The 26,894-nt window shown below is 48.2% G+C and overlaps 1 protein-coding gene across 4 annotated transcripts in view; it reads right to left on the reverse strand.

The window, feature by feature from the left end:
• Positions 1-26,894, reverse strand: part of EEFSEC (eukaryotic elongation factor, selenocysteine-tRNA specific) — a 328,850-nt gene that overhangs the window by 40,942 nt on the left and 261,014 nt on the right. For 3 of the 4 annotated variants that reach the window (XM_054587485.1, XM_054587487.1, XM_054587484.1), the window contains exons 5-6: positions 24,616-25,272; positions 7,470-7,626 (exon numbers count right to left, since the gene is read on the reverse strand). In XM_054587485.1, the coding sequence (XP_054443460.1) occupies positions 7,470-7,626; positions 24,616-25,272 (814 nt within the window). The remainder of the gene's footprint in view (positions 1-7,469; positions 7,627-24,615; positions 25,273-26,894) is intronic. The other variant, XM_054587486.1, reaches the window with a different exon arrangement.

The raw sequence follows: 26,894 nt of genomic DNA on the forward strand, positions 1-26,894 counted from the left end.
GGCCAATCCCTGTGCTGAGCTGGGTGACCCTCCAAGGAACTGGGCCAGTGGCCCTTGAAGCCCTGTCCTGGCCTGGCCTGCCCACCCTTCTAAACCAATGCCAGGCACAGTGATGCAGAAGGGGTGGTGCTGCCCTGCTGAGTGCTCAGGCCAAGGCAGTGCCCAGGGTTCTCTTTCCACAGCCAATGTTCAGGACTTCCCTCTCCTGGCTGAGGCTCTGTTTCCCCTGGCACCTCAAGGGCCCAATAAACGGCTGATGAAAGACAGATGAATGGAGGCTCAGGCCACCTGTATGACTCCTGGCACACAAAGGTGATGCTGTATACCCACTGTTTTGGTTCAAGGGCTCTAAAGTGGACTGTCTGAACCTGAGTCCTATGAAAGAGGACTGGAAGGACTCTGACAGAAGAATCAGCTGGTAACACCTCTGTGCCCCTTGCTTCTGGTGGTCTCTGGATGATACCCCTTGGGACTGAAGAGACAGACAGAGACTCTGGGTTTTTACTAGTTGTGTAGTCATGAGCAAGGGCCTCAGTTTATTTACCTGAAGAATGGGACAAGGTGGATTAAACAGAGGTGATCCTTGCCTTCTCAGCCCAGGTCTCTTCTCCACGCAAGTGCTCTAGGCAATGCTGTGGAGCTAGAGAGGACTGCCAGGTGCCTCTGTAGAGGAGGGGGTCTGGACTGGGCTTGAAGAATGGCAAGAACGAGAGAGTAATGAAGTCCCAGGAGGAGGCAAAGTGAGAATTCCCACATCCATGGTATAGGCCCCCAAAATGGAGGTCAGTGCAGACAGTTGGGGCTGGACCTGCACTCCTCATCCCAGGGCCTTTCCCACTGGCTGCAGGGTTCTAAAGAATATCACATATCTGATTCCAGCCTTCTCCACACACCTCCTTTTCCCTTCCTCTCCCAGTCCCTGCTTAGACAGTACATCCTCTGGGAAGTTTGCCCTGACTCTTCCTCAAGATGGCCACTCTCCCTATCCTGTTCCTAGCCATGTGCCGCTATGGACATCCACCATGCTCTGTGCCTTCATGTCTCCCAAAGGGAGGTGCCTTGGGGCAGGACTCTGTCAGAATGATTTTGGCATTCCTAGCCCTGAGCTGGAGCTTGCTGAGTTGGATGGACCGGTGCCCTCCTTTAAAGTTGTCTTTAAAGAACTAGAGCCCCCAAAGCCATGTTATCAGCAGACAGCTGTGTTGAACAAGTCTAATGACACTGGTGTCTGCCTGAGTTTGAGGAATTTCTTTGAAGGCCAACAGCATACCACGCACCAGGCTTCTTGTCCCCCTACAGGCCTGGGTTCATCCATTTGTTCATTCCAATCAGTTCCACTGAACTCCTTCATTTATTCATTTGTGTAAGCAACATTTCTGATTCCATGGAAAGCTGCCCTCTTTGTCTTGGCAAACTATGACCAGGATGGTACACTGAACCATGAACCCCTTAGGGGTGGGCTTAGGGGGCAGAAGCTGAATCCAGGGGGCCTAGGGACCCTCCTCAGAACACCTTTTGGAAGTGAGCAGGTGGTGACTCTCCTGATGTCCAGCCACTTTCCCAGGGGCCACATGGCAGTCTCCCTCTTCCATTGACAGTGACCTCATAGGCCCTCTGCTCAAGGGCCTGCCAAGCAGAATGACCACACAATTCCCTTCTCCCAAATGGCCCAAGTGACAGAGCTGCACTTTCAAACCATACAACCAGTCCTCAGCATGGGAGACCAAGGCTGAAGGAGAGACTCAGGCAGGTGTTTTGGGTTTGAATTCCAGCTCTGATGCTTACTGATATAAAACATGGGCAAGGTGCACTGTTTATCCTCCAAACCACGGCTTCCTCATCTGTTAACTGGGGATACTCCAAGTGCTGGGCCTTTAAGTAACAGTCAACCTTTCTGAGAGCTTCCTAGGGCCCTTTTCTGACTGTTGTCATGGCTCTTGAGTGTTGGCTCCTCATGAAGAGCAGTATACAGAAGTTCCTTCTGGGTTCTTACTGGAAGTACAATTCTTTTTTTTTTTTTAAATAACAAGAAACTTTATTGAATTACAAATTTTAAAATGCATCACAATTTAAATGGAAGTATAATTCTACAGATTATTTTCCTCATCTACCTAGAGTCCATTAAGTTGTGATTAGTAATTTTTAAAACATTATTAAAGATCATGAAAATTTGATGACCCTAAATGAAAATTAGCAGGATCCATGTCATGGATTGATTGAGAATATGACCACACCACACAAATTCCTGGCACATAGGTGAACTCTTGGTAGATGGGGCAGGAGGGCCCATGGCTATGATGAGGCTGTTGCTGTGGGTCTCAGTCACTGCTGCTCTGGCTTTTCTGAGGTATTTGTCCGCAGCTCTGTGACATGGTCACCAATGAGGTTCAGTGACGCCCATCACACCAGTAGTACTTTTCCAGCGACAAGGCTGTAAGCTCTGTATGTACTGTGTGCTATCCCAGCAGGAGTGCTAATGCAGACTATACACAGCCCTCCCCAAATTGTTAGTCCAGCATCTTGTGGGAGATGGACCACTTGCAACAAATTTGGACCACTCAAAAAGCTTGCTGCATCCTATCAAAGCACACATAACAACGTACTGGTCATTTTACTGGACAGTGTCTCAGAAGATGAAATTGTATGCATATGTTTGCTGTCACTCCTAGGGTCAATAAGCAGTGACTCACAGCTGTCAAGAGTGACAATTCCATTCATCCTCACTTGACCCTTCTCTGGTTGGATGTCATGAAAGAGGGTGTTTCCCCTGCACAGTGGGATGTGCAGGACTAGCAGGAGCTGTTGTTCCAGCCCACCATCCAGGCTGCCTTTCATCGTAGGAGCTTGTGCCTGGGGCACTGGCACAGAATGGAGGGTGGGAGCAGCAAGAAGTGCTGGCCAGGGTGAGCCATTGAGTCCAGGCCAGGCCACTGTGCTTTATCAGCCCCTCAGCAAGTGGGTGTCTCTAATTATGTGTATGCCCCATGGTGCAGTGCCGAGCTCTCTGAAGTCCTGACAGCGTGTTAGAGGCCGACTGGGGAAGGCAGACGCTGCACACCCAGAAAGACTGTGGGCAAGGCACACATTCCTCTTCTCTGCAGGCCCCACCTTGAGGTGCAGATAACAAGACCCAGCTCTGACATAAAGCACCTGGCATTGAAGCAGCACTCAGGAAGCACAGTGATGTGATGGCATGGGTAAGAGTAAGGTTTGTCTAAAGAAAGCTTATCTCCACCTGGCAAAGTCCTCCAACTACTCTCTCTACCAGCAATGCTACGCAGAAGGTTCCTAAGTCATTTTAAAGAGCCTCCCAGCCTCATAGAGGCAACTTCATTGAAGGAGCAGTTATATAAAATGTGGGGCTTTTCAACCTTGAGGTCCCCTAAGACTGTCTGGGAAAGCTCCTTGGGTGTCAGAGTGAGCCATCCATCCTTCAAGCTATTGTAATTTTCAAGGGTGCCTTCTTCTTTTTTTTTTTAATAGTCTCTTTTTCTTTCTTAAAATTAATTAATTAATTATTTCAAATACATTTGTCTCTGCCTACCCCCACCATTTTCCTTCCCTCCCTCCCTCAGCTCTTCCCCTTTGGTTTTGTCCATGAGTCCTTGCTGTATGTTCCTTGACTTTCCCCTTCCCCTTCCTTTTCCCCGCCCCCCCTCCCTCCTTCCGTCTTGTCTCTGTTGATTTCTTTTCCTTTCAGTGTTGCTGGTCTTATTTTCCTTGCATCTTTGTATTGTTGGTTAGGTCCCACTTATAGGTAAGATCATATGGTATTTGTCTTTCGCTCCCTGGCTTATTTCGCTTAGCAAAAAGCTCTCAAGTTCTATCCATGCTGTCGTGAAGTTTAGTAGTTCTTTTTTTCTTTCTGCTGCGTAGTATTCCATTGTGTATATGTACCATTATTTTTTGATCCAATCATCTACTGATGGGCATTTAGGTTGCTTCCAACACTTGGCTATTGTCAATTGTGCTGCTATGAACATTGGGGTGCATAGGTTCTTTTGTATTGGCGTTTTGGGATTCTTAAGGTATAGTCCCAGCAGGGGAATCACTGGGTCAAAAGGCAGTTCCATTTTCAGCTTTCTGAGGAAATTCCACACTGCTTTCCACAGTGGCTGCACCAGTCTGCATTCCCACCAACAGTGTACTAGGGTTCCCTTTTCTCCACAGCCTCGCCAGCACCTGTTGTTTGTTGATCTGTTTCTGATGGCCATTCTGACCGGTGTGAGTGGTACCTCATGGTGGTTTTGATGTGCATTTCTCTGATGGCTAGTGATGCTGAGTATCCTTTCAAATGCCTCTGGGCCCTCTGTATCTCCTCCTTGGAAAAGCGTCCGCCCAGGTCCTTTGCCCATTTTTGGATTGGATCGTTTGTCTTCTTGGAGTGGAATCGAGTGAGTTCTTTAGATATCTTGGAAATCAAACCTCTATCTGATGTATCATTAGCAAATATATTTTCCCATATGGTTGGCTCCCTTTTCATTTTGCTGATGTTTTCTTTTGCCGAGCAGAAGCTTCTTATTTTGATGAGGTCCCACTTGTATATTCTTTCCTTTACGTCCCTTGCTTTAGGAGACATATCAGTGAAAAAATTACTGCGTGGGATATCTGAGAGTTTCCTGCCAATGTTCTCCTCTAGGACTTTTATGGTATTGCGACTTATATTTAAGTCTTTGATCCATCTTGAGTTTATTTTTGTGTATGGTGTCAGCTGATGATCCAATTTCAATTTTTTGCATGTAGCCGTCCAGCTCTCCCAACACCATTTGTTGAAGAGGCTATTATGGCTCCATTTTATGCTTCTGCCCCAAGGGTGCCTTCTTGGGAAGCAATGGGCCTAAGTGTCAGCCCTCCCAGGCCTTGTATCTCAGGCCTGTGTATATAGCTCCATAAAACATTATTTGCTTATTACATTTCAGCTTCCACTCCTGAATCTAAGGCCTTGAATGTCCTTCCTGAAATTCAGGTAGGAGTCATTATGGGTCAAACCCAGGCAAAGGCATGCTTTGTTTGGTTCAGACAAATTACTTTTTAATCAGGAAATTTTTCATAAAAGTTAAGTCACATAAACTTTGATCCCTGGGCCTATATTCCCATATAGCAAGTGTTGGCTGGACCACAGTCCTCACCACTCACTATCATCTCCCACCTGGCCTCTTAAACACCTGCTTGGTCCGGTCAGCATTTGGTTTTGACACCAAGGTAAGAGGCCGGAGAGAGTTTCTGAGCCTGGAGGTCAGGGGGTGGATGGGAGGATACCCAGAGGGCTCTCCAGTCTGCCTTCCCCAGCTGGGTCATCATATAGAGCCAGCAGGGAGGCCAGTAAGCTGTGTTTGAATCCAACTGCATCCAAAAGCCAAGGGCTGGGACAGGCCCCCTGAGCAACTCCTTGTTCTAGGGAGCCTTAAACTGTAGCAGCACAACCCTAGGCTTCTCCACTTCAGCACTCCACACTTGCAGCCGCAACGGTCTGTCCTCCTCCACCTGGCACTGGATGACTTGGGTTTACTGAGGAGTCCTTCACAATTAAGGCACTTCAAAAAGGTTAAAAGTAATTCTTTATGGGAGGAATCAGCAGGAAAAGACAAGCAGGAGGTGGGGGTGGGTAGTGGAGGCGGGTGGGATGAAGGAATCTGACCAGTTATATTTAATAAAAAGCTTAAAAGCCACAAACAGGAAGCAGACCTATTAAACAGACAACATTGACCTAACAAAGGAATGTGAACTCGAGTTGACTGAAGCAGCGTCACAAAGTCTCCCCTCCCTCCACTCCCACCCAGCACCCAGGGTCCCCAAACAAGCCTCCTCCTGTGTTTTGGCCTGTTCTGGCAATACCCCCGATTCTGAGTTTGCCTTGGGCTAGAAGAAAGGGAGCTGAGGGGAAAGTCAGCATAACCCTGTTTACCCCAAAAGAAGCAAAGAGATATGCCCTCCCCACTGTTTGTACCAGCAGAGCTCCAAGCAACCTGGGGAAAGGGCAAGTGTTCTGGGGCCCCTCCCTTCAGGCAGCTCTGCTCTTGCGCTCTCAGCACGCTGAACCCTTCCTTCCCAGAGAGCTCCTACAGGTGCTGGTCCAGGGCCCTTGGGACTGAGGTCTGGGCAGTGCCTGGCTCATGCCCTGTGTGTGATCCCTGGAGCTCAGAGAAGGACACTGGGGGCCCCAGTGTGTCTGAGGTGAATACTGGAGCAGCTGAGCACTGGATTAGGTAGGCACTTAAAACCTAGTGTCAGGGCTACAGGCTCCCAAGGGAGTGTTGCCTCACCTGCCCCAAAGGATCTTCTCCAAAGGGTGATGAGGCTCAGCCCTACCTTGGCAGGGCCTCAGACCCAGTTAAACAGCAAAGCTAAGTATAGGGAAGTAGGCCTCCGGTGACCACTGCCATCTCTCATGAGAGGGCAAATGCAACACATGGCCTCAGGGCTTTAGGAAGGATTCAAGAGGCAAGGCTCTAGCCAGGCTTTAGGGAGAGTGGAGGTGATGGCTTTATCTGGTGAGTTACCAGGGATCTGGGAGGGGCCAGAGTACCACCTTATCTGGAGATTTTACTCAGAAAACTACCCACACATCTCCATGTTCAGGCCACTCCTGCTCAATGTCCTGTTCTCAAACACACACCAAGCCCATCCTCACCTCAGGGGCTTCTCACTTGTCTCCCTCCCTCTCTGTGGCATGTTCTCCCCTAGGTATCTGTGTGGGTTCTTCCCTTCCTTCGGTCAGGCTTCCACTTCATTGTGACCTCTTCAGAGAGGTCTTCACTAACTACCCTGTCCAGACAGCACACACAGCAATTCCCTGCCTGATTTATTCTTCTATGCATCAGTCTATCCTTAGTGTTTGTGTTTATCCCCTCCCATCACCACAGCACTATGTCTGGTACACAGTAGGACGTCAGGAAAATAGGTGTGGAAAGAGTGTACGAGTGACAGAAGGGATGGTAGAGCTAAAGAAATCCAACAGCTCTATTTTCAGTAGCAAACATACACCCTTAACCCTACCATGGACCAGGCCCAACTCAGACTGCGTGGAGGCTCAGCAGAGGCTGCTCGTTTTGAAGGGCAGTGGCAACTCACATTCTGGGAAATCCTACTGGCTTACCAAGGCAGTGGTCTCAATCACCAACTCTCTCCATCCAAACCACCTGTCAGATCAGTATTATTATTCCTACTGCACAGACAAACCATGTGACATATCCAATGTCACCCCACATGGTCACAGTGAAGTGAGAACTCACATTCAGATCTTGACCCTGGCTCTGACCAGATGCTGACTCCACACCAGTCTCCTCCAGGATGCAAACTGGCTTTCCAGCCACAAACTGGTGGGACCAGAGGCCACAGTAGACTGAGCTCTACACATCAGCACAGATAGGCCTAGAACCCTGAGCCAAGGGGCACCGTCAGGGCACTGTCTCTGTCATTTCTCCATGGCCTGCCAGCCCCTGAGAGCAAGAGAAAATAACCATACTCACCAGGGATGTGGATCTTAAACTTGCCACTCTGGCCGAAGGAACTGTCAATGACCCCCAGCTCCCCAGTGGAGAGTTGTACCTTGAGCCCCACAAAGAGCTGGATGTTGGTCTCCTTTTTGAACAGGGAGCGGCCGATCACGCTGTAGTTGTCTATTACCTGTTCCCACACACCCAGCCCCAGAGAGAAAAAGAATCAGTGTGTGCCATAAAGGTTAAGGCCAAGGCCTGCCACACCCTCCCAGGTGATCAGTCCATCTTTAGGTAACGGAAGGCAGTGAAACCATTATGATGGCTAGCCCCTTGTCATCATCACCAGCCACTACCACCAGTACCTATAGAGCCTAGGCTGTGTGCCAGGCAGCTGTGAGCTCTTCATGTGAATCAATGCACTTAGCCCCATGGCAGCAACATGAGGGAGGCACTTTCTCCACTTTACAGATGTGGAAATAGGCACGGCAGAGTTAGGCCATCTGTCCAAGGTCACAGAGCTTATAGGGCAGAGGTAGCTGAGAATTCAAAGCCGCTCTGTGTACAACTGCCTCTGTACGGCTACCATACCCTGCATGCCCCCAATACTAGGCTAATGACAGCTAGTGGTGTCTTCCTCATGAGAGCTTTTGTACACCCCAGGCTGAGAGGATGATATGTACTCCTGACTCTGAATCCAGTCTTTCCAGAACACTCCTTATCCTCTTTCTTGTTTCGCCTCCCATGAAGGGCCTCTGAGAAGCTGGTCTCTACAGCCCTCCTACTACACGTACATGCGTTTTTGCCCAGAGGCTCCCTTCATTGTCTGGCCTACATCTACTCCACAATGCCACTGCCCCCTCCTCTGTGACACCCTCCTGTCTATCTCAGCAGAAGTCCCATCTCTCCCAGCTCCCTAGTGTTTGTGCCAGGCCCTCTGCTGCAGAGCTCATACCCCTTTGCCTCTTGGCAGAGGCCTGGGATGAAAGGAGGAACATACATGTGTATGAAAAAGTCAGCTAGGTACAGCCCTGATTTCGTCACGACCTGTGAGTTCATCTTGGACCTTCTCCCCAAGGGACTGAGTGTGGTAAAAATTGAAGTGTTACTCTCCCCATCCTGAGTTCACTTGAAGCTTAGATACTCCCTTCAGGGAAGGTGGCATAGCCAGAAGACCCCCACCAGGTGGCCTCCCTGTCCTGCTCAGCTCAGCTCCTTTCCAGGGCCTACACTAGAAAGCTGCTTGGCCTCTGTGTAAAAGAGAAGAGATGTGTGTGTGTGGATGTATACATTTTAAAGATCAGACCCTCCCCTAGATGACCTCAGCAGGGCTGACAAAATTTCTTTCTGTGATTTGCTGCTCTTTGGAGCAGGGCCTATGCTTCACCTGGCTTCTGACACACTGGGTCCTGCATGAGGACCACACAAGAAATTGGGGAGTTTCTCTTGTTCTCCAGGTCCCATGCATAGGCCTGGGTTCTTTCTGGAGACAGGGTCTGGTTCGAGCAGGTGCTGGTATGGGCAACAGTATGGAGGCCACAGGTGTTGCCAGTAGTGGGACCTGCTGTCTCCATAGGGCTCCCTTTCAAACACTCCTGTGGACCCCTGTGGGCTGGGCTGTCCTCCGCTTCAGAAACATCTTGCTTCTGCCCAAGATTCATCTAAGGGCCTCAGATGGATTGTTTTGAAAGGGAGAAACTATCCCATTTACCCTAAAAACCTTTTGGAAAAACATATCCTATTCTATTTGATTCACAGAGCCAGATAAAAGGTACCCACATTCCTCCTCTCTTCGGTGATGGATGAATTGGATACAAATAATGATAAAAATAATCATTTCCACTTGCACAGCCCTTTACAATTCACCAATCTCATTCCCACACGTGAACTCTTCCTCATCCTTCTGGACTTGGCTCCAGCAGAGCAACACTTGCAGGCTGGGGCTGCTGTGGGCTCTGCCCTTCCTCCAGGCTCTGCCCTGTTTGTGGGCACTGCTGCTCCCACTGCAGCACGTACCCAGTAAGACTGCTGGGCAAACCGAATGCAGACAGTTTCTTAGATCTGCAGGACAGCACAGTCTGGACAGATCACTGGCCCCAAATGCTTTCCCAGGCTTACCAGCTCCCAGGACCCCAGTACCCTGAGAGTTGGGCCCACCCATTCATATTCAGCAGCTTTGACAGGCACAGTAGGTGCCCAGGACCCAATGGCTCTGGACTATTCATTCCACATTCTCCATGACTGAAGGCACACATTGTCTTTTCCTGTCCCCAGCTCATTTCTGCTGCTGAAGAGAAAGAAAATGTCTCATTGCATCTCAGCCCCTCAATATGCAGAGTCCCTCAGTCCTAAACCTTCAAAGCACCCTTAGACCCTTAGTCCTTCAGAGCCCTTTAGCCTCTCAATCCTTAGTGCACCTCAGCCCCTCAAAACCCCTGAATCCTCAGAACCCCGCAGTCCCCCAATCCTCAGAGCCCCTCAGCCGCTCAATACACAGAGTCCCTCGGCCTATGCTCAACAAGGCCATCGGGGTCCTACTGACCCCTGAAGCACCTTTGTCTACAAGGGTTTCCATTCCTACTTGAGAGGGCAGAGCTGAGCTCAGAAACAAGACCTGAGTGAGCTGCAGCCGCCTGAGTCAGAAGCACAGTAGAAATGCAAGCCCAAGTCTGCTGGGCCTTTGCAAAGCAGAGCAAGACTACAGCTGACTCATGCCAAGTTGGAGAAGTGGAAGGTGGCTGAGATGCAAGACCTGCCCTGGCACAGCAGCTAGCTAAGAAATGAAAAAGAAAAGTTCTTGCACAAGGAGATTTCATCCTACTCAGAGAACCGCCTTCTAAAGGCACTAGTGGGACCAAACAAGCAACACAGGCAGGTGTTACCTCAGATAGTAAGTGCTCACCACATTCATAGTACTACCATGCTTTTCTTCCAGTAAGAGCCTGCCATGTCCATGGCATACAGTTGAGAGCAAATCAAAGCTCCTGTCTCAAGGGACTCATGCATGTCCTAAAGAAAGGTGATGTTTACATCCCCCTCTGTCCCGCTGCCTGTGGACTGTGCACTGGCAGAGAGAGGTGTCCCATCTCTGTGCCAGCTCCTAATGCCCAGCAAGGGCCCTAGTCAAGGACTTCATGCCTACAGTGTCCCCAGAGGCCATGGTTCACTACACCCTGTCCCCTCGCCCTACCCCATGTCTCTGCAACTCCTTGGCCTGTCTTCAGAGTGCAGAGCATCCCTTTAGCCTCTCAATCCTTAGCGTACCCTTGACTTATATCATAGCTTTATCTGTTACTCCTCATTGTTCCCAACCAGGATACAAGGTCCATGAAGGCAGAAACATGACTCTCTGCTCCATGGGTGCATTCCCTCACTGGATGCTCCCTGAATGCAGGAGTAAATCCCAAATGCACACTTCACCATGGTTGCTGGGATATGTGCAGTGCTCACTTGTGTCTGTGGTCTTTCATTTTTTAAGAGCTTCATTGAGGCACAACTGATATACAACAGCATGTACATATTTACGGTATATAATTTGGTAAGTTAGGATATATGTACATGCTCATGAAACTATCACCGCAATCAAGCTGCTGAACATATTTACCACCTTCCAAATTTCCTCATGTCCCTTTGCATTTCCTTCCCTCCCTCCAACCCTTCCACGCTCTTCCCAGCTCAGCTTGGGTATGCCCTTCTTCAGGCAGCTTTCTCCATGACAGACCCCTCCTGCCCCAAGAGTCTGGCAGCTGTCTCAATAGCCCTCATGCTGACGCATGGAAGGTCCCAGTAAATATGCACATAATATGGAGGTAGGGACAGAAAGACTGGTAAGAGAAGGTGGCTCTTGGTTCTTTGGAGATAAATCACTTAGGTAGATGTGTGGTTGGGAGATATACTCAGCAAAGAGTGAGCCACCCAGCCTGCTCTGGGTCTAGCTGTCTCACATACCCAATGTTGGTCTCTCTCAGGCTGAAACACAGATAACTCATTGCTTGCCTTTCCCATGGCCTGGCACTGGGCTTCCCGGTTACTAGAGCCCTGGGGTGGCAGGTGTGCTAAGCATTACCAAAAAGGCCTTTCACAAGACGTTGTACTACATTTTCTCCCTGTACCGTACTTTCTTTTGGTTTTTAAATGTTAGCTTAAAAAGCTAAGTGCCACAGAGACAGCAGAGGATCCATCTTTTCCCAAGCCAGGGTCTTGCAATGAGGGCAGACTAATTTTATTAACTGTAGGACAACTTCAGAAAGCTTCATGGCAGACAGTGAAGACCCCAAAGTTGATTTAAGTGCTACATAAACACAGTCCTAGGGCCAGGAAGTGGAGGGTTCTCAGCATTTATTGTTTACATTCTCATTTGACCAAGTAGGCCAGTGGGCAGGCTGTTGGGGCCTGTACTCCTGTGATGCCATTCAGTTCACTGACCTATATTGCCACAATATTTTTGTAAGCATCAGGATAAGGTAAGGAGTGAATAGGTTTTTTATGACCTCCTGAGGATGGCCTGAGGGACTCCTCTTGCTGCTGCCCTATAGTCTCACTAGTGCTACAGTGGCAGTTTAGAAAGGATTTCAGGTTCAAAGGGAGCATCTCTGCCATTCCTGTTCTCTTATGATTTGGCCAGAAGACACAACAGTGCTAATTGGGTGCTCCTGCTACCTTCTGTGTCTCCGATTCCATTTGTGGGTCAGGCAGTGAGGGAGGGGAACTGGCCTTCAGCACACCACTGGAAACCTGTTCTCAGGAGCTCTGGGGTGCCCTGCCTTCTGACAGTTGCATTGCTGTATTCTAGCAGTCAGGTGGACCATTCTCAGAGCCAGCAGTAGATGCCTTCTCCCTCAGGCTCCAAGCCCTTAGCCCTGCTCTCACACCTGGCCTGCAGCACATGAAAGCGCCTCAGGTGTCTTTGGGCATATTCTAGGAAAAACATCTCCACACCATTAGTTAATCTTTAGAAAAGCCCTGTAGGGACTCAGCAAGGTTAAAGGATTTGCCCAAAGTCACCCATTCCAGCTTTCTTGCCGACTGGTAGCCAAGGGGAAGAAGAGCCAAGCGTAGCTGGAGGTTTGGCAGCAGTGAAGAAACCCAGCCATGGCATTCTCCATTCCTTGGGCTCCCCTGAGCCAGGCTGTCACTGGCTGAACCCAAGTTGGCCTGCAAGTCTGGCCCAGGATGCAGGCAGCCCCATCTCCCCAGTCCTATCTCCTGAAACCCCAAGTTCCTGGAGGAGCTGATCCCCAAGTGCAGGGACCCAGATCCCACAGCCTGTCTACAGGGAAGGAGAAAGGGACAGAGAATGGGTGGAACATGGCCACAAGATGCAGGAACTGTGGTGGGCCCAAGGACCTCAATGTCAAAGGAAGCTATGCCAATCCAGGTACACTACTGTGAAGTGCACTGCAGGCCAGACACAGAAAACATAAGAGACTGGAGACCTAGGCCTGCAGTTTCCTCACCCAAGAAATGAGGTTGAAGGGTGAGCTTTCCCTATCTGTGGTGCTGGTGATTTCCAAGTAACCAGTTCCAGGCTAGGCCTCTGTACTTGGGAAAACGTGGTACACCAGAGACAAGAAAAGACAGGGTCAAAGATTATGAGAATGGGGCCAGGTATGAGAAAAGATAAAAAGAGATAAAAGCAGACTGGAGTGCTGCTATCCAACCAGACTTTAAGGTTTCACAGCAAAGGTGTGGATTCCAGATGACATGGTGAGTTCCTGCTTGAGTGGTGAGTCAGAACTAGGGTTCAAAGTCTCATTGCTCTGGTGGCCTTGTGGACTCAGGCCTCCATCCTAATTTGTGTGGGCCTCAGCTCCCATCTACAATTGTGGGGAAAGAGTTGCTACGAGTTTACATGGAGCCTCAGCTGCCCTGTATTCCCTCAGTGTTCCCTGAGCTGCACCATGTAGGATCACAGGGCAGTAGGTGGGGTTCTGTGCATCCAACCCCACTGGTCACTGCCCCACAAATGTGAGCAGGCCTTGCTGGCTGACACAGTGCTCTTCCACAGCACCCTGCCAACCACAGAATCCCTAGTCAGAGGCTGTGGTGGGAGTGGCCAGGATGAAGCCTGTGTGCGAGTCTCCCAGCACAGCTGCAGCTTGCCTATACCAGTGGCCCAAGGGGGTTAGGGGTATCTTGAAAGGTAGGAGCTAGCCTAAGCATATTTCTGAATCCCAGAACAAATATCTTCCAGAAATTACTGGGGTGGGGTGGGTGCTAAGAGGGGACTAATCAAATGCCTACTGCATGAAACCTCATTGAATTAAAAGCCTGGTTGGGAGGGAGAAGATAGCCTTTCCTGCTGTAGGCTGTGAGGCCTACCTCTCTGGAGAGCTTCAGGAAGACCAGGGGTTATCATCTGTCCTGGATGTTTAAGGAAGAGGACTGGGAAAATAGCTTTACTTGACCCTATCCATCTCTAGAATATGTGTGTGCATGTGCACATGTGCAATAGTTAGGCTCCTCTCCAAATCACATACTCTTCCCATTAAAGGAGAGACCTCAGAGATCAGACACTAGCACATCCAACAAGGAAAAACCCTCAGAGAACAATTGGAGGTTTTACATCTTGAACTCAATCATTGTAATGTCAAACCAAAGGCAGTGCACACAGGATTTGCTCTTTGGGCCTTGTTCCTGGGGAACAATGCTGAAATGGGGCCAGCACAGTTACAATAACTCTCAGAAGGGACTTTCACTGTTTGAATGAGTAATTTGCTTCATTTATTAGCCTTCAGTCATTGGAGCCGTCACTGGCTGCACATGGAAGCCAGATCCTCACTCACATGCCAGGTGAGTCCCCACTGTTCCCAGCTTTTGAGCGGGGACTTGGCCGCCTTTGCACATAATTATGTCATTACATGTGTGTGTCTCTCTCAGAGCCTGGCTCCCATGATAAGGCTTGGGAACTGCCCAAGTTCTGACACGACTATTCTAATTAAAATTGGAGAAGTGGCACCAAGGAAAGAGGGTCAGTAGGCTGTGAAATGGAGCCCTGAGCCAGGTCTGCTGCGGGGAGGACTAAAATGAGAAAAGGGGTTAGGAAGGTTTGAGTTCTGACTCAGCCCCTTCCTGCTCTGTTACCTTGGGCAAGGGATTTCTCTGAACCTCAGTTTCTTCCTCTGAAAAAGGCTGTTGTTAGGATCAGAGGTGTTGATGTTGACAAGAAAACCTAAGACTTGGTAACAGAATGACCACTCAGAAAAGACTGGCACAATGTCAAACTGGGAGAAGCTAAAGTGAAATGCCATTTGGGAGAGAGGATCTTCTAACATACCCTGAAAGCGTAAGATATAGAGACTTTATCAAACCTGTTGAAGAAAAGCAAGGATGCTAACACATACTCAGCATAGACTACCTGTCAGGTCTGCCCTCCAGTTTCCCCTGTCACCCCAACTCCCACCCATCATTCAAAGTCCTCTCTGAGGTCCCCCTCAAATAGGGTATTAACTCTTCCAGGGCACTTGAAGGTGACCAGGGTTGATAACTTCCTCAAGAGTCCCTGAGATAATAATGATGTTCTCGTACCATCCATTCTTATTTGGCATAGGAAACATTTCACCAAGATGAGCCTTTACCTCTTTCCAGTGTAGGATCATGGCAAGCCAAGGCACTCCTCTGAGCCTCAGTGTGCTCTCTTGTGAAACAGGACAAATGCATCTACCTCCAAGGTTGTTGGGATGAGATGCAATTTCTGACATGAAACTATGCTGTCAGCAAGGATCAGCTCATTGCAATCCCTTAAGGTAAGCCCAGATAAAGAAATTAGCCTTTGATTCATCTGATTTTGCCAACTGAGTTCCAGAGGCCCATGGTAAGGAGACCTAGGGCAGGCCAGGCTCTGGATAACACAGAGGGCATCTACCCTGGGAGGAATCTGCATGCCACTCCCTACAACCAGCTCTCAGACTAGCTAGGCTGTCTTTCTCAAACCTGGGCCAGCCATCATTGAGCAGGCACTCTGCCCATTGGTGACAAGTTTTGCCCCCCAGCTCCCTCCACACTTACAACCTCCTACCCTCACTGAATCCCTCTTTGTTTCTGTTTTCCATCACCCAGGTACCCATGCATGTAAAGCTCATGTCAGTGGCTGATCAGGAAGTACCAAAGCATGGCTCCCAAAGGCAGCTGCTTTTTCATAAAGAAAAAAAGGAAACTAGCATTTTACTGAGCATTGACTGGTATATGCCAGGTCCCATGCTTGGCCCTTTGCATGTGTGGTCTCATCAACACCCTACTATAGCTCCTTTAAAGAAGAAATGGGTTCTGGGAGCAGAGGATCAAGTGGGAGGGGGAGACTTGCCCATGTCAGGCCAACCAGTGCCTGCTCAGTGTATTGGTCTCTAGAGCAAGCTCTTTCCACCATATTGATCTGCCTTGACCCTATGTCTATATATAAATTAAAAAAACAATTTTCAAAGGCAGGCTAACAGTACCTTCAGCAGGCTAGCAAGACTCTCAGCTATTGATTATGACATCTGTAAGGGAGGAAATAGGCTCAGAGTATGGGCTGGGGCCAGAACACTAGGACAGCTATCTGATCTTATCCTTAAGGGGAGTGTCTTCTCAGCCTCTGCTCCAGGGGCACTTGCCTCCTTGAGTGTCCTGGGAGCCGACGCAGCTTCAGCTTGCTGAAAGGGCCTTAGGGGACAGCCACATGGGCCAAGTGCTGCTTCTTCTAGGGAATGGGGTGAAGTTGTCCACCTGGGGCCATCAAGCCTGCTGGGTTGTCTCTGCTCAGGAAGTAGTGCCCCTCCTTATAAGGGGCAGTCACAGACCAGCCTGAATCCCAGCCAGCAAGCTCCTGATACTCTAGGCACCTTTAATAAGCCATCAGCAGTGCAGGGGGCAAACCAAAAGCCGGGAGGCAGTGCTCACTTCAAAGCCAGTCAGTGCTCCCGGTGGTGCCTGCCTATTTACATTTGGTTGCATGGATGCCACAGGCTCCTCTGGCCCAGCCCTAAGGCCTTCCTATATGGCGTCAGCAGGTGCCAGACCCAAGATGACCAGCATACCTGGTCTGACCCCACCATAAGGGGAATAGGGTGCCAGCTTCTTGCCAGCATCCCAGCTGGGAACCCAGGCCTCTGCACCATGAGGAAAATCCAAGTAAACAGCAATAAGGATACCACTACTCAATAAGAGCCTACCCTGTGTCAGCTATAGCACTCAGCATCTTGCATGGATTGATCTCCCTCCCTTATACTACCCAATGAAATAGAGGCCATAGCCCCATTCCTCCTGTAAGGAAACTGAGGGGAAGAGAATTGCGCAAAGTCCTACACCCTCAGGAGGTCCACCCAGAAGGCCCTGGGACTCGGGCAGGCTGGCTGGCTGGAGCCTGAGCTCCTTGGGCTCCCTGTGCATGTCTGTAGCCTTGGCCTGCAGACACCACCATGCTTGGCTCTCTCCTTTCTTCCAACCCTGGCCTTAAGGAAGCATCCACTTGGCCCTACCTGCCTGCCTTCCTGGTCTGCCATGTCCTAGCACCCAAAGCTGTCCTGCCACTAATTTTACTATTAGTGGTCGGCCAGCCAAGATATGCTAAGGTGTGAGCATTGTCTTTGTCCTAGTGGTGAGCAGGCCCAAGTATGTTTTTTAGTAAGAGCTGGCAGGAATACCTTTGTTTTATAAAAAATGATTTGGGTGGAACTGTGCAAGCTGCTAGGGCAGGGAGTGAGGAGGATGGATGGGGAGGTGAGGAAAGTTCCCCAGGGATGTGGCAATAGTAGGAGGTGTGAAATGGAGCAGGCAAGAATGCAGAACACTCACAGTCCTTAGCACTGAATCCTCACGTGCCCCACTTCTTTTCATATAATTGTCACAAGTGAGAAAACAATGCCCCACGGAGTGATTTTAGTGATGGCCAGATGACTCAAGTAAACCCAAGGTGCTAGAGCTCAGGGTGAGACTAGAGGGCTAGGTGAGAAGGGTGAGACTGGGGGCCCCGAGGGGACAGCCTCCCTGTAGGCTGCTCTGCTGGCCCTGCTTAGAGTATTTCTCTAGCACAAGGTAAATAGAGGAGCCCAGCCTCCCCTCACCCCCAGTGTACAGTGTCTCTCCTAGTTGGGGTTAAAAAGTTTGGTTCGAGTAGCTGGCCCTTCCTGTATCTTGGAGCTCTTGTCCCCTGCCCTCCAGCTGCTGGGCACCCTGGGCTGAGGGTCTTTTCCCAAATGGCCAGGGCCAGGCATGACAGCTCTATGCCTCTGCAGAAACAATGCCTGGATCTGAGAAGCCCCTCTTTCACATCCTCCCCACCAAATCCCCTCTCTGCATACTCCCAGCATCTGAACAGTGATGAGGCACAGCTCAAAGGTCATCAGCTCTTTGTGCTTTGAACCAGACCACTTCCTCCCACCTCAGCAAAGTTCTTTGCTCCTCTCCTGGCCCCTGTAGCCTTCTGGATGTCCCTCTGGCATAGGCTTGAGTCTTTCTTGCACTAGGATGATCCCATTTCCTGTGACACTCTGCCCTGGGCTCCTAAGAAAGGAGCCACTGGCTAAGATGCAGGGACCCCTGGGGACATGGCCCAGCATCTCCCAGCCTTGGCTGTGACACATCCTTCATCCCTCATCATTTCCACCAGATGTTTGTATAACTTATACTATCATTTACCTAATAGTTTTCTTTAAATACATGTGCTTAAAAGGGAAACTTCACATGGCATCCTAAAGAAAAAACTAGAGTGGTTTGTAAATACAGTGAAGAAAATGCACTGAATCCACTGCTGCTATGGAAGGGTCTAAATCTTCGCCCCATGTGAGTCACCTTTGAGGGAATCTAAGGCTCTCTACAATGTAATCAAAGAACTACAAGAAAACTAAAAAAAGAGAAAAAGGTTAACACTAAGGGATTAAACATTATATAATACATAGTATGAGAAATGTCCTTAGCCAAATGGACAGCAATTTACTGTTTGTTAATTTCCAAGCAGAAAATATATGAAAAAATTGCCCTGGCTGATCTGGCTCAGTTAACTGAGTGCCGACCTGTGAACCCAAGGGTCTCCAGTTCAATTCCCAGTCAGGGCACATGCCTGGGTTGCAGGCAAGGTCCCCCAGTTGGGGGCATGTGAGAGGCAACCACACATTGATGTTTCTCTCCCTCTCTTTCTCCCTCCCTTCCCTTCTCCCTAAAAATAAATATTTTTTCAAAAGGAAATTATATGAAAAAACTAAGGAATACACACTATATCTATATCTATCTATATCTATATATATCTACATATAAATTCTTCATTTCTAATTTCAATGGTTCATGATTTCTACTTTTAAAAATCCCTTAGGGCTTTTCTCTGTGGCCACACATACAACTAGAATCTAAATTCCATGAGAGAAGGAATTTTACTATTCTTATTCACTGTTATATCTCCAGCCCTGAAAACAGCACATAGTGAGTATTCTACAAATATTTTTTAAATGGCTACTGCTAAATGCTCAAGTTTTTGTAAATGTGGCATCCACATAGGAAAAAGTATACATTCTTTATGCACAGGATTAAGAATTTCTATCTACCAATCTAGAAATCAAGCATAGTGATGGTATTATATCTCTGTCTTTTATCTGCTGTCTAGAGGACCTGATTCTGAAATATGCACTGTAATGTGCCCCACTGCAATTAACATTCCATTTTTTTTTTAACCAAGATCTCCTTGGATTTCTAATAGATGTTGTTTTTGTATGTTTTGTGTACATAAGTTTGTAATTGTGCTTTTTATCATCACGTGACATCCCTCTTTATCTTGGTTAGTATTCTTAATCTTAATTCTACAACTCATGCTTTCTTTTTGTTTACAGTCACCTGACATCTTGCTTTTCTTAACCTTTATCACTTTAAGTATGTTTCTTATAAACAGCATATAACCAGATTTTGTGTTTTCAATTCAATCTATCAGTCTCTGTATTTAAATAGAACTCAGCCATTCACATTTAGTGTGACTAACAATTTTGTTCCTTCTGTTTTTGTTTTTATGAAGCATTCTTGTTTTTCTTATGTTTGTTGGTTTAATCAAATTCATTGCAGTTTCTCCTTAGTTAATGTGGAAGTTCTACTACAGTTTCCTATTCCATTCATAGTTTCTTTTCCTTTCTCTGTGTTCATAATCCTATACATATTTCTATATTTTTACTTAAAATTGGGATACTAATGATTTCGCTCATTACCATATACTCTAATTCCCTTCATCAAACACTTTCCCCAGAAGGGCAGTCCTTTAGAACCCCTTTACTTTCCTTTTCTTCCCTGGAGTGAGCACTCTGGACTGGCTCTATTAACCCAAGCCCCACTGGAGAACCTGAGAATTCAACTCCTAGGGAATGCAGAGAGAGAAGAGTACTCGTAGTTGAAGATGACATCAGACTGTTCCTTGCAGGATATGTAGTCTATTTCAAGATTCCTTATTTACTATTTAGGTCAGATGTCAAAAAACTATAGCTAGAGGGCCAAATTCTGTCCACTGTTTCTGTATGGCCTTTAGCTAAGAATGGTTTTTACATTTTCCAGTGGGTTGAAAAATATCAAAAGACAAAAAGTATTTCTTGATGGATGAAAATTAAAAGTAATTCAAATATCAGTGTTCATAAGTAAAGTTTATTGGCATTTAGCCATGCTGACTCATTTCCATCTTGCCCACAGCAGTAGAGTTGAGCAGTTACAATAGAGACCTATGAGATACCAGGCACACAACAAATCACAGTACCCCAGGGAAAGCTCCATAGCATCTCACCCAACCACTCGTTTTAGTTATTTACTTGAATTATCGGTGCACATTCATCAGTGCATATTCAAAACAGAAAAAATGGACTTTGAATGTCACCCTTCTAAGGCCCAGTGGGGTGTGGATATTATTTTATTGAATTACATGGTGAAGTATTGTGTTTGTTATTGGCTCTGCTGACAAAATACAGTATACACTGGGATCATACACATTTCCAGCTTGCAGAAAAACAATGATCAGTAAAGTGAGAAAATTTCAAATGGTATATCTCATCACAGCAGAATTTCTTCACAAAAATAAAAAATGAAAATGAGGCTACAACTAAAGTCAGTTCCTAAGTGACTCATTTCTTGCTGAGCAAGGAAAGCCACTTCCAGGGGTGAGTTAAGTATGTTGTATTCTATTGCAGCAACTCAGAAAAAGAATCCAGAGAAAACTAGCTTATAAGATGATTGCTGGAATGTGGCTTGTGGGCCAGAGTCACTCTAGGTGACACCAATGAGTTAAGTAAGTCACATGTGTGAGGGAGTCTGATGTGGTCCAGTGAGAGTGAGTGAAGCCTAGTGTGGGAAGAGAGAAAGCTGGGGAGGGCTGAAGGCTGGCCTCTGCAATGTGCCATGCATGGTCCTCAGCATTTCCTTGTTATGTCCCTCAGTTATTTTCTTTCTAGCACTTACTACTATCTCAAAGTGTCTAATTTACTGTTCTTTGTCAGTCTCTCTTGTGAGGACAAGAACTTTGTCCATCTTGTTCTATCCCCAGTGCTTGACACACATGGGAACTCAGTAAACATCTGAACATATGAATGAATATCTTTTAGGTGATGGGCTCAGAAGGCTCGTCTACCTAAGTCCTCCCAGATGGAAAGTATCCATTAAACACCTATCTATGAAGAACTGGGCCTTCCTTCTCCATGAATGGAGGACATCTTGGAGGACTAAGCTGAGCTCCCAGAAAGCTGACTGTGTCTGCAGAGCAGACACAAAGAGCTGGCCCAGCATCACAAAGCAAAGGCTAGGAGTTGGCTCCCCAAAGTGGTGATCTGTCCTAGAAGATTAAATTTAACCCTTTCAAGATGTCTTGGCCTCTTGGAGACATGCCCAGGACATGGGGAGGTAGCTGTGATATGTCTAGGAAATTTTGTAGGCAGGTAAGCATGGCTGGGGAAAGATCAGCATGGGGTTCTTCCTGCCCTAGACCACTACACCTATAGGCCAGACTGACTCTTAACTCCCTTGCCAAACATGCCACTTCCACAAGCCATGAGTGGATCCTGAACAGGCTGGAGAACTGGTCTCTGTGCTTCGAAGAGGAATAATAATGTCCTGGGTAAGGAGTGAAATACCATTCTGGCCCCAAGCTCTAGGATTTATTATTCTGACCCCAAGAGCTTAAAAATTAATAATTATGAAAACAGCAAACAACAGAGTTAGGAGCCAAGCACTGATCTCGGGCCCTCACATGTACTTCTCCATCTCGTCTCCATTGACCTCACAGGGCAGCACTGTGATATCCCTCAGGTGCAGGGAGGTCTCATAACTACCCCATTTTATACTAGGAGGTGGTGAAGGTGGAACCAAAGCTCAGGTGTGCCAGGCCCTAGGCCTGCACATCTGACCATTCTGCCTCACAGCCCACATTGTGGCCAACCAAGCAATTTGAAAAATCTCTGGGCACTCTGGGTCCTGCTTAAAGCAAACAGGGCTACCCCTCAGAAACAGCCCAGCCTTCTGGCTGCACTTGCACTAGAGCTGACTCATATGTGACACTCTGTGTTATGGTGCCTCCTTCAAAACAATCTGATGAGGTGAACAGTTTGCCCTGAATGAATGAGGATGCTGAGATAAAGCAGCAGTCCCAGGTATGCAATGTTGCATGGCACAGTCAGAGTTTGAGCCCTATCCATCTGATCCCCAAGTTCAATGCCTTACCAACCTTACCAGGAAGAAAATTCTCCCACCAAGGACATTCCAGCTTGAGTCATTTCAGTAGTGTGTTTACTTGCTGCTCACAAACCCATGCTCCTGTCCTTACAGGAGGTGACTGCCACCCCATCACTGACAGGCTTGTATGGGGGCAATTAGATCCATGAACACACTAACTGGGGCACTACTCCATGGTAGATATTTCACCACAAAATAATTATACTCCATAATGTTCCTAATAAATCAAGCTAGACAAATGAGTGATGTGTGCTTTATCACCTTCATCTTAAACCAGCGTCTTGCGGCTGGCCTAGGGCTGACGGTCAGCCTTCAACACTTCATAGTGACCCCAGGAACTTAGGCATATGCCACTGCTCTGCAGGTGAAAAAAAATCAATGTTCACAGAGGACCATCCCTTTCTCAGAGAACAGCAGGGTGGGATCCCAACTCCGGGACCCACACATACGGTGACCAAACTGTGCTTGGCTGAGCTAGAGGGCTGTGCTCATGGAGCTGGGAATCTGGAGTTTTGGACCTGTAACCAGGTAAGGAAGGGGCTGCATCTCATTTCTCCATCAGAAAGCACATTAGGTGCAGGTGTAGGAGAGAAAGAGGGACAGGGCCTGAGTAACTAGGAAGCATTCTGAGATGCGGGGAGGGGAATGGTTCTGCAGTGACAGAGAGCTCCAGAGGAGAAAACCTGGGGATCTGGAAGAAGTGAGTGAGATGAGAGGGTGGTAGGTAATGGTAACCCCAACACTGTCTAATACCCAAGGGCACCTTCTCCTGAGCGCCTGCCCAGTATGGGTCTGACATAGCACTGGAGCCTGTGTTGATGTGAGTTGTGCTGAGGTCACAGAGGTGACCTTATCCTGCTGTCTAGGGAACAGAACTGTAGGGCCTGCTAAGAGCCTCAGGGTGTTACCATAGACAGTCAGTCAGAAGAGCAAACCAAGTGAGAAAGTGGAGGGGAGGAGGGGCTGTGGGCAGGCGTGCTTGGATCTACGGGTGCCCTGCAGCCTCCAACTGGCTCTCCCAGATGTGCAGGCACCATGTTGAGTATAAAGAAGGTGGGCTGAGGGCCATGGCACCTCCAGGCTTCCTGATGATGGGCCCTGCAGCCCTCCCTCCCAACTGACCCTGATACTGTAGACAGGGAACGCCAGGGAGTCTCCTCCATTGGCTAAGATGGTGCAGGGGAAGGTACCTACACTAAGTGAGCCATGATCTAGAGAGAGGAATGGATAGGGCCCAACCATTCAAAAAAACTAGCAAGATAATTGGATAGGAAGAAAAAAGCCCTCCTTTTCTTATCCCTATAAGAATTGCAGGCTTGGGCAGGAAGATGAAATGGTCTTTGAGATGTGACTCATCATTCTTCCAGGTTGTGGCATCTGAATAGAAACCTTTTTCCTTTTGCATCAGCACTTGTCTTATGAGTTTGGTTTTCATGGTAGCAGGCAGCCAAATCCACCTGTTCAGTTATAAGGGCATACCGCAACAGGACACTGAGCTCCCCAACAGTGGGGTCTCGACACTGCCAAGCTCAATCAGCTAAACACACAGCCATCCCTTACCGGCACAGACCCACACCCAGGTAATGAGCCCCAAGGACAGTGAGGTTTGCACATTTGTCCATCCATTCATGTGAGGTCCAGTAGGCATGGATTCCCACTCAGATCTGCAGGGGTGGATGTTGGGGGTGAGCAGATCCACCCAATGGGAGGAGGGGATTCCATGACTTTGGGACCCTGGGTAGGCTCTCCCAGGCCTCCATATCTATCCACCCTAATGACAGGCCTATAAACTAGACTTGCTTACCCACACACATAAGACCTGCCTCCAGTGATAACAGGTACCCCAGAAAACCAGCAGCATGGACCCTTCCTCTCTGTTATCTTCCTGCACCTTCCTACCTCTTGTTCTCTGGCACCTCCTGCTACCATTAGTCCCCTACTGCCCCACCCCACCCCACCCCACCCCACAGGCTGAGGACGGACTTGGCCCAGTCTGGCCTGCATGACCAGCCATGATTCCTCCCTTGACATGACTGGCTTAGGGAAGACATGGAAGCCACCCTCTCTGATGAGACTCATCCCCCAATTGAGAGCCAGGGCCTGGCATCAGAATGATGGGGAAGGGTCTAGCCTCCCACCTAAAGCTCAAGAAGGCCACTGACACTGCTGGTTGCTGGCCTAGGTGAAGCACTGTTGTCTGAAATTGGCTTGTGTGAGAGCCAGGCCTGCTCTACCCTATGTGGGCACGTCTACTACCAAAGGAAGAGGGGAGCCAGAGCAGCTGAACTGTGATGGGTATGTTGGGCTCCCCTGATGGGTTTAGGCCCCGGCACAATTAATGGGCTGAGAGAATCTGGGCTACTTGACCACTGAAGGCCTCAGTTTCCTTGTCAAAAAAGTACATAAGTTGTAATCAGAAAGTCTCTGAAGCCTTCCTGGCTCTCATCACAGATGCCAAACTGTGTCCATCCCAGCCACCAGAGCCAGACAGAAGGGCAATGTGTAGGGCGGAGCTGCTTACCCGCTCCACAAGGCCATGCTTGTGCTTCAACTTGTACACTCTCAGCCTGGGCAAGAGGCTGTCGGGATAGTTCTTGTCCTCCAACCCATGCAGCAGGATGCCGTGGAAGGCCAGCCGGCACATGTTGGCATGAATGTCTGAATCTAGCCTGGAACCAATCACCAAGCACAGCCGAGGGCAGGTGACAGGCTTCTCAAACTCTACGAGGGCCCATTGCTGCCGGGGATACTGGCCTTCTGCGGCCTGGCCCACCTTCTCATTGGCCTGGCCACTGTTTGCTGCTGCTGCAACCAGATCCTTGCAGAGGTACTGTTCCTGGAACAGGTATTCTTTAGAGAAGTCGAAGGTATCCAGCACAGGCTCGTGGTCAAAATTGTCAGGAGCAGGGCTGAAGAACATCAACCGGCCCATGACTGTCTCATGGCCCACTGTGATGTGGAACTTGGCCTTGGTCTGCAGGGGTGCCCGAAAATATGGGATCTTCTCCACGGAGATGAGGGCTGCATGGACAGTGTGCAGGGACTCAGGGGTACACACTAGGCCACGCTCCAGCTGCTTGGGATCAAACTGAGTGACACAGATGCCTATCCGGTCTCCCTGCATGGCTGAGGTGACAGGCATGTGGAACATCTGTATGGACTTGACCTTCTTCACAACCTGGTCAGGAGCAAAAGACAAAGGTCACAAAACCCATAAGCTTTGAGGTTGAGAGGAAGGGCTCCAGCTGGAGAAATCCCTGTCTCATGCCACCATGTGCCAGATAAGGGGAGCTCTGGGGTCAGATTCCCCTTGGACAGAGTAGACTTCACCCTGCAAATACAAGGCCCAGGTTCACAGGACATCCTAGTCCAGGATGTGAGCAGTGGTCACAGCAGCCAAATCCTGCACTACCTTAGTTTCCTGCCAACCTTCTAGTCCATGCTTCACCCCAAGCTCCATTCCCACACTTCTTTGCCTCAAGTCCTCTGTATAGGCTTGCCAATCCATGTAAAATTGCCCCTCAGTTCCTCAGCCTGCCAACCTATGCCCATCTGTCCTTGAAAGCCCAGGTCAAACACCACTGCTCTGGGATGTCTGCTCAGACTCCAGTGAGTAGGCTCTGTCTCTCTCTGTGGTCCTACCTCAGCCCCTCTGGATCACACTCAGCCTGCTGTGTTATCGCTGCTAAATCTGTACCCACCTGCCTGCTAGCTTGCAGGCTTCTCCAGGGCAGGGCCACTCATTATTCATCAATACACAGATCCTAGCTGTCTGCCAGGCACTGTTCTAAGGGTGCAAATAGAGTGAGGTCTGTTTCCAAATAGCTTAATAACCAGAAAAAAAGCAATAAAATTATAAACATATTAATATATCAACTAAGTTTATGTTAATACAAATAAAATACAAAATTTTATGTGTTTAAATATATGTAACTAACATATATATATGCGCATTATATATAACATGTGATAGAGAAGGCCTGGGATTGGGGGAGGGTCTGGCTTTTTTAGATCAGTGGTCAGGAAAAACCTCTGTAGAGGCAATGTCTGAACTAATATCTGATCATAGAAAGTAGCTGTGTGAAGGTCCAGAAAAAGTTCTAAATGGGAACCAATAAGTGCAAAGGCCTGAAAGAGGCTTGGTCAATTTGAGAAATAAACAAAGACCTGGGAGGGCTTCAGCAGAGAGGGGGCAGGGGAGGGCAGGCGGACAGGAAGTCACCCAGGAGTTTAGGCAAAGTTGATTTTATCTCTGCTTCTAAATCATTACAGCGACTCTACACCAGGCAGATTTCTGTACCCACGGTTTGTAAATCAGGAACAGACACGGAATAGGCTCTAACAAATGTTCATGGAATGAATGTTCCTACTAAGAACCGTTGTCTTAGAGGTGAGATGAAATAATGTTCAGGGATTTCTGCTGAGATTGAGCAAAGCAGAGAAATGTGTAATATATTTCAGAAAACCTGCCATCAAAAATGGTTAAAAAGACATTTTTGACCTTCAGGTCACAAACATCTCTGTCTACAAAGTGGGGTATATGGAACATTCATTTTCTCCCTGGATAAAAGGAGAATGCTGTTCTAACATTAGACCCAAGTCTCTTTCTGGAGAGCCATAGTACTCAGGTGTTTGTTTAAAGATCATTAACTGCCTAACCAAGAGGTCAGGGGGCAAAGAAAGCAAGAAGCACAGTGTCAAAAGCTACAGCCAGGATCAATCAAAGACATAAAACATCTCTGAAATGGTCTATAAAGGCAACGGGAAACTTAGATTTTTAGGAATGTATCTCAGAATAAC

Source organism: Pteronotus mesoamericanus, unplaced genomic scaffold (assembly GCF_021234165.1).
Source record: "Pteronotus mesoamericanus isolate MK-2021 breed Mesoamerican mustached bat unplaced genomic scaffold, CSHL_Meso_final scaffold_118, whole genome shotgun sequence".
Classification (NCBI taxonomy): domain Eukaryota; kingdom Metazoa; phylum Chordata; class Mammalia; order Chiroptera; family Mormoopidae; genus Pteronotus; species Pteronotus mesoamericanus.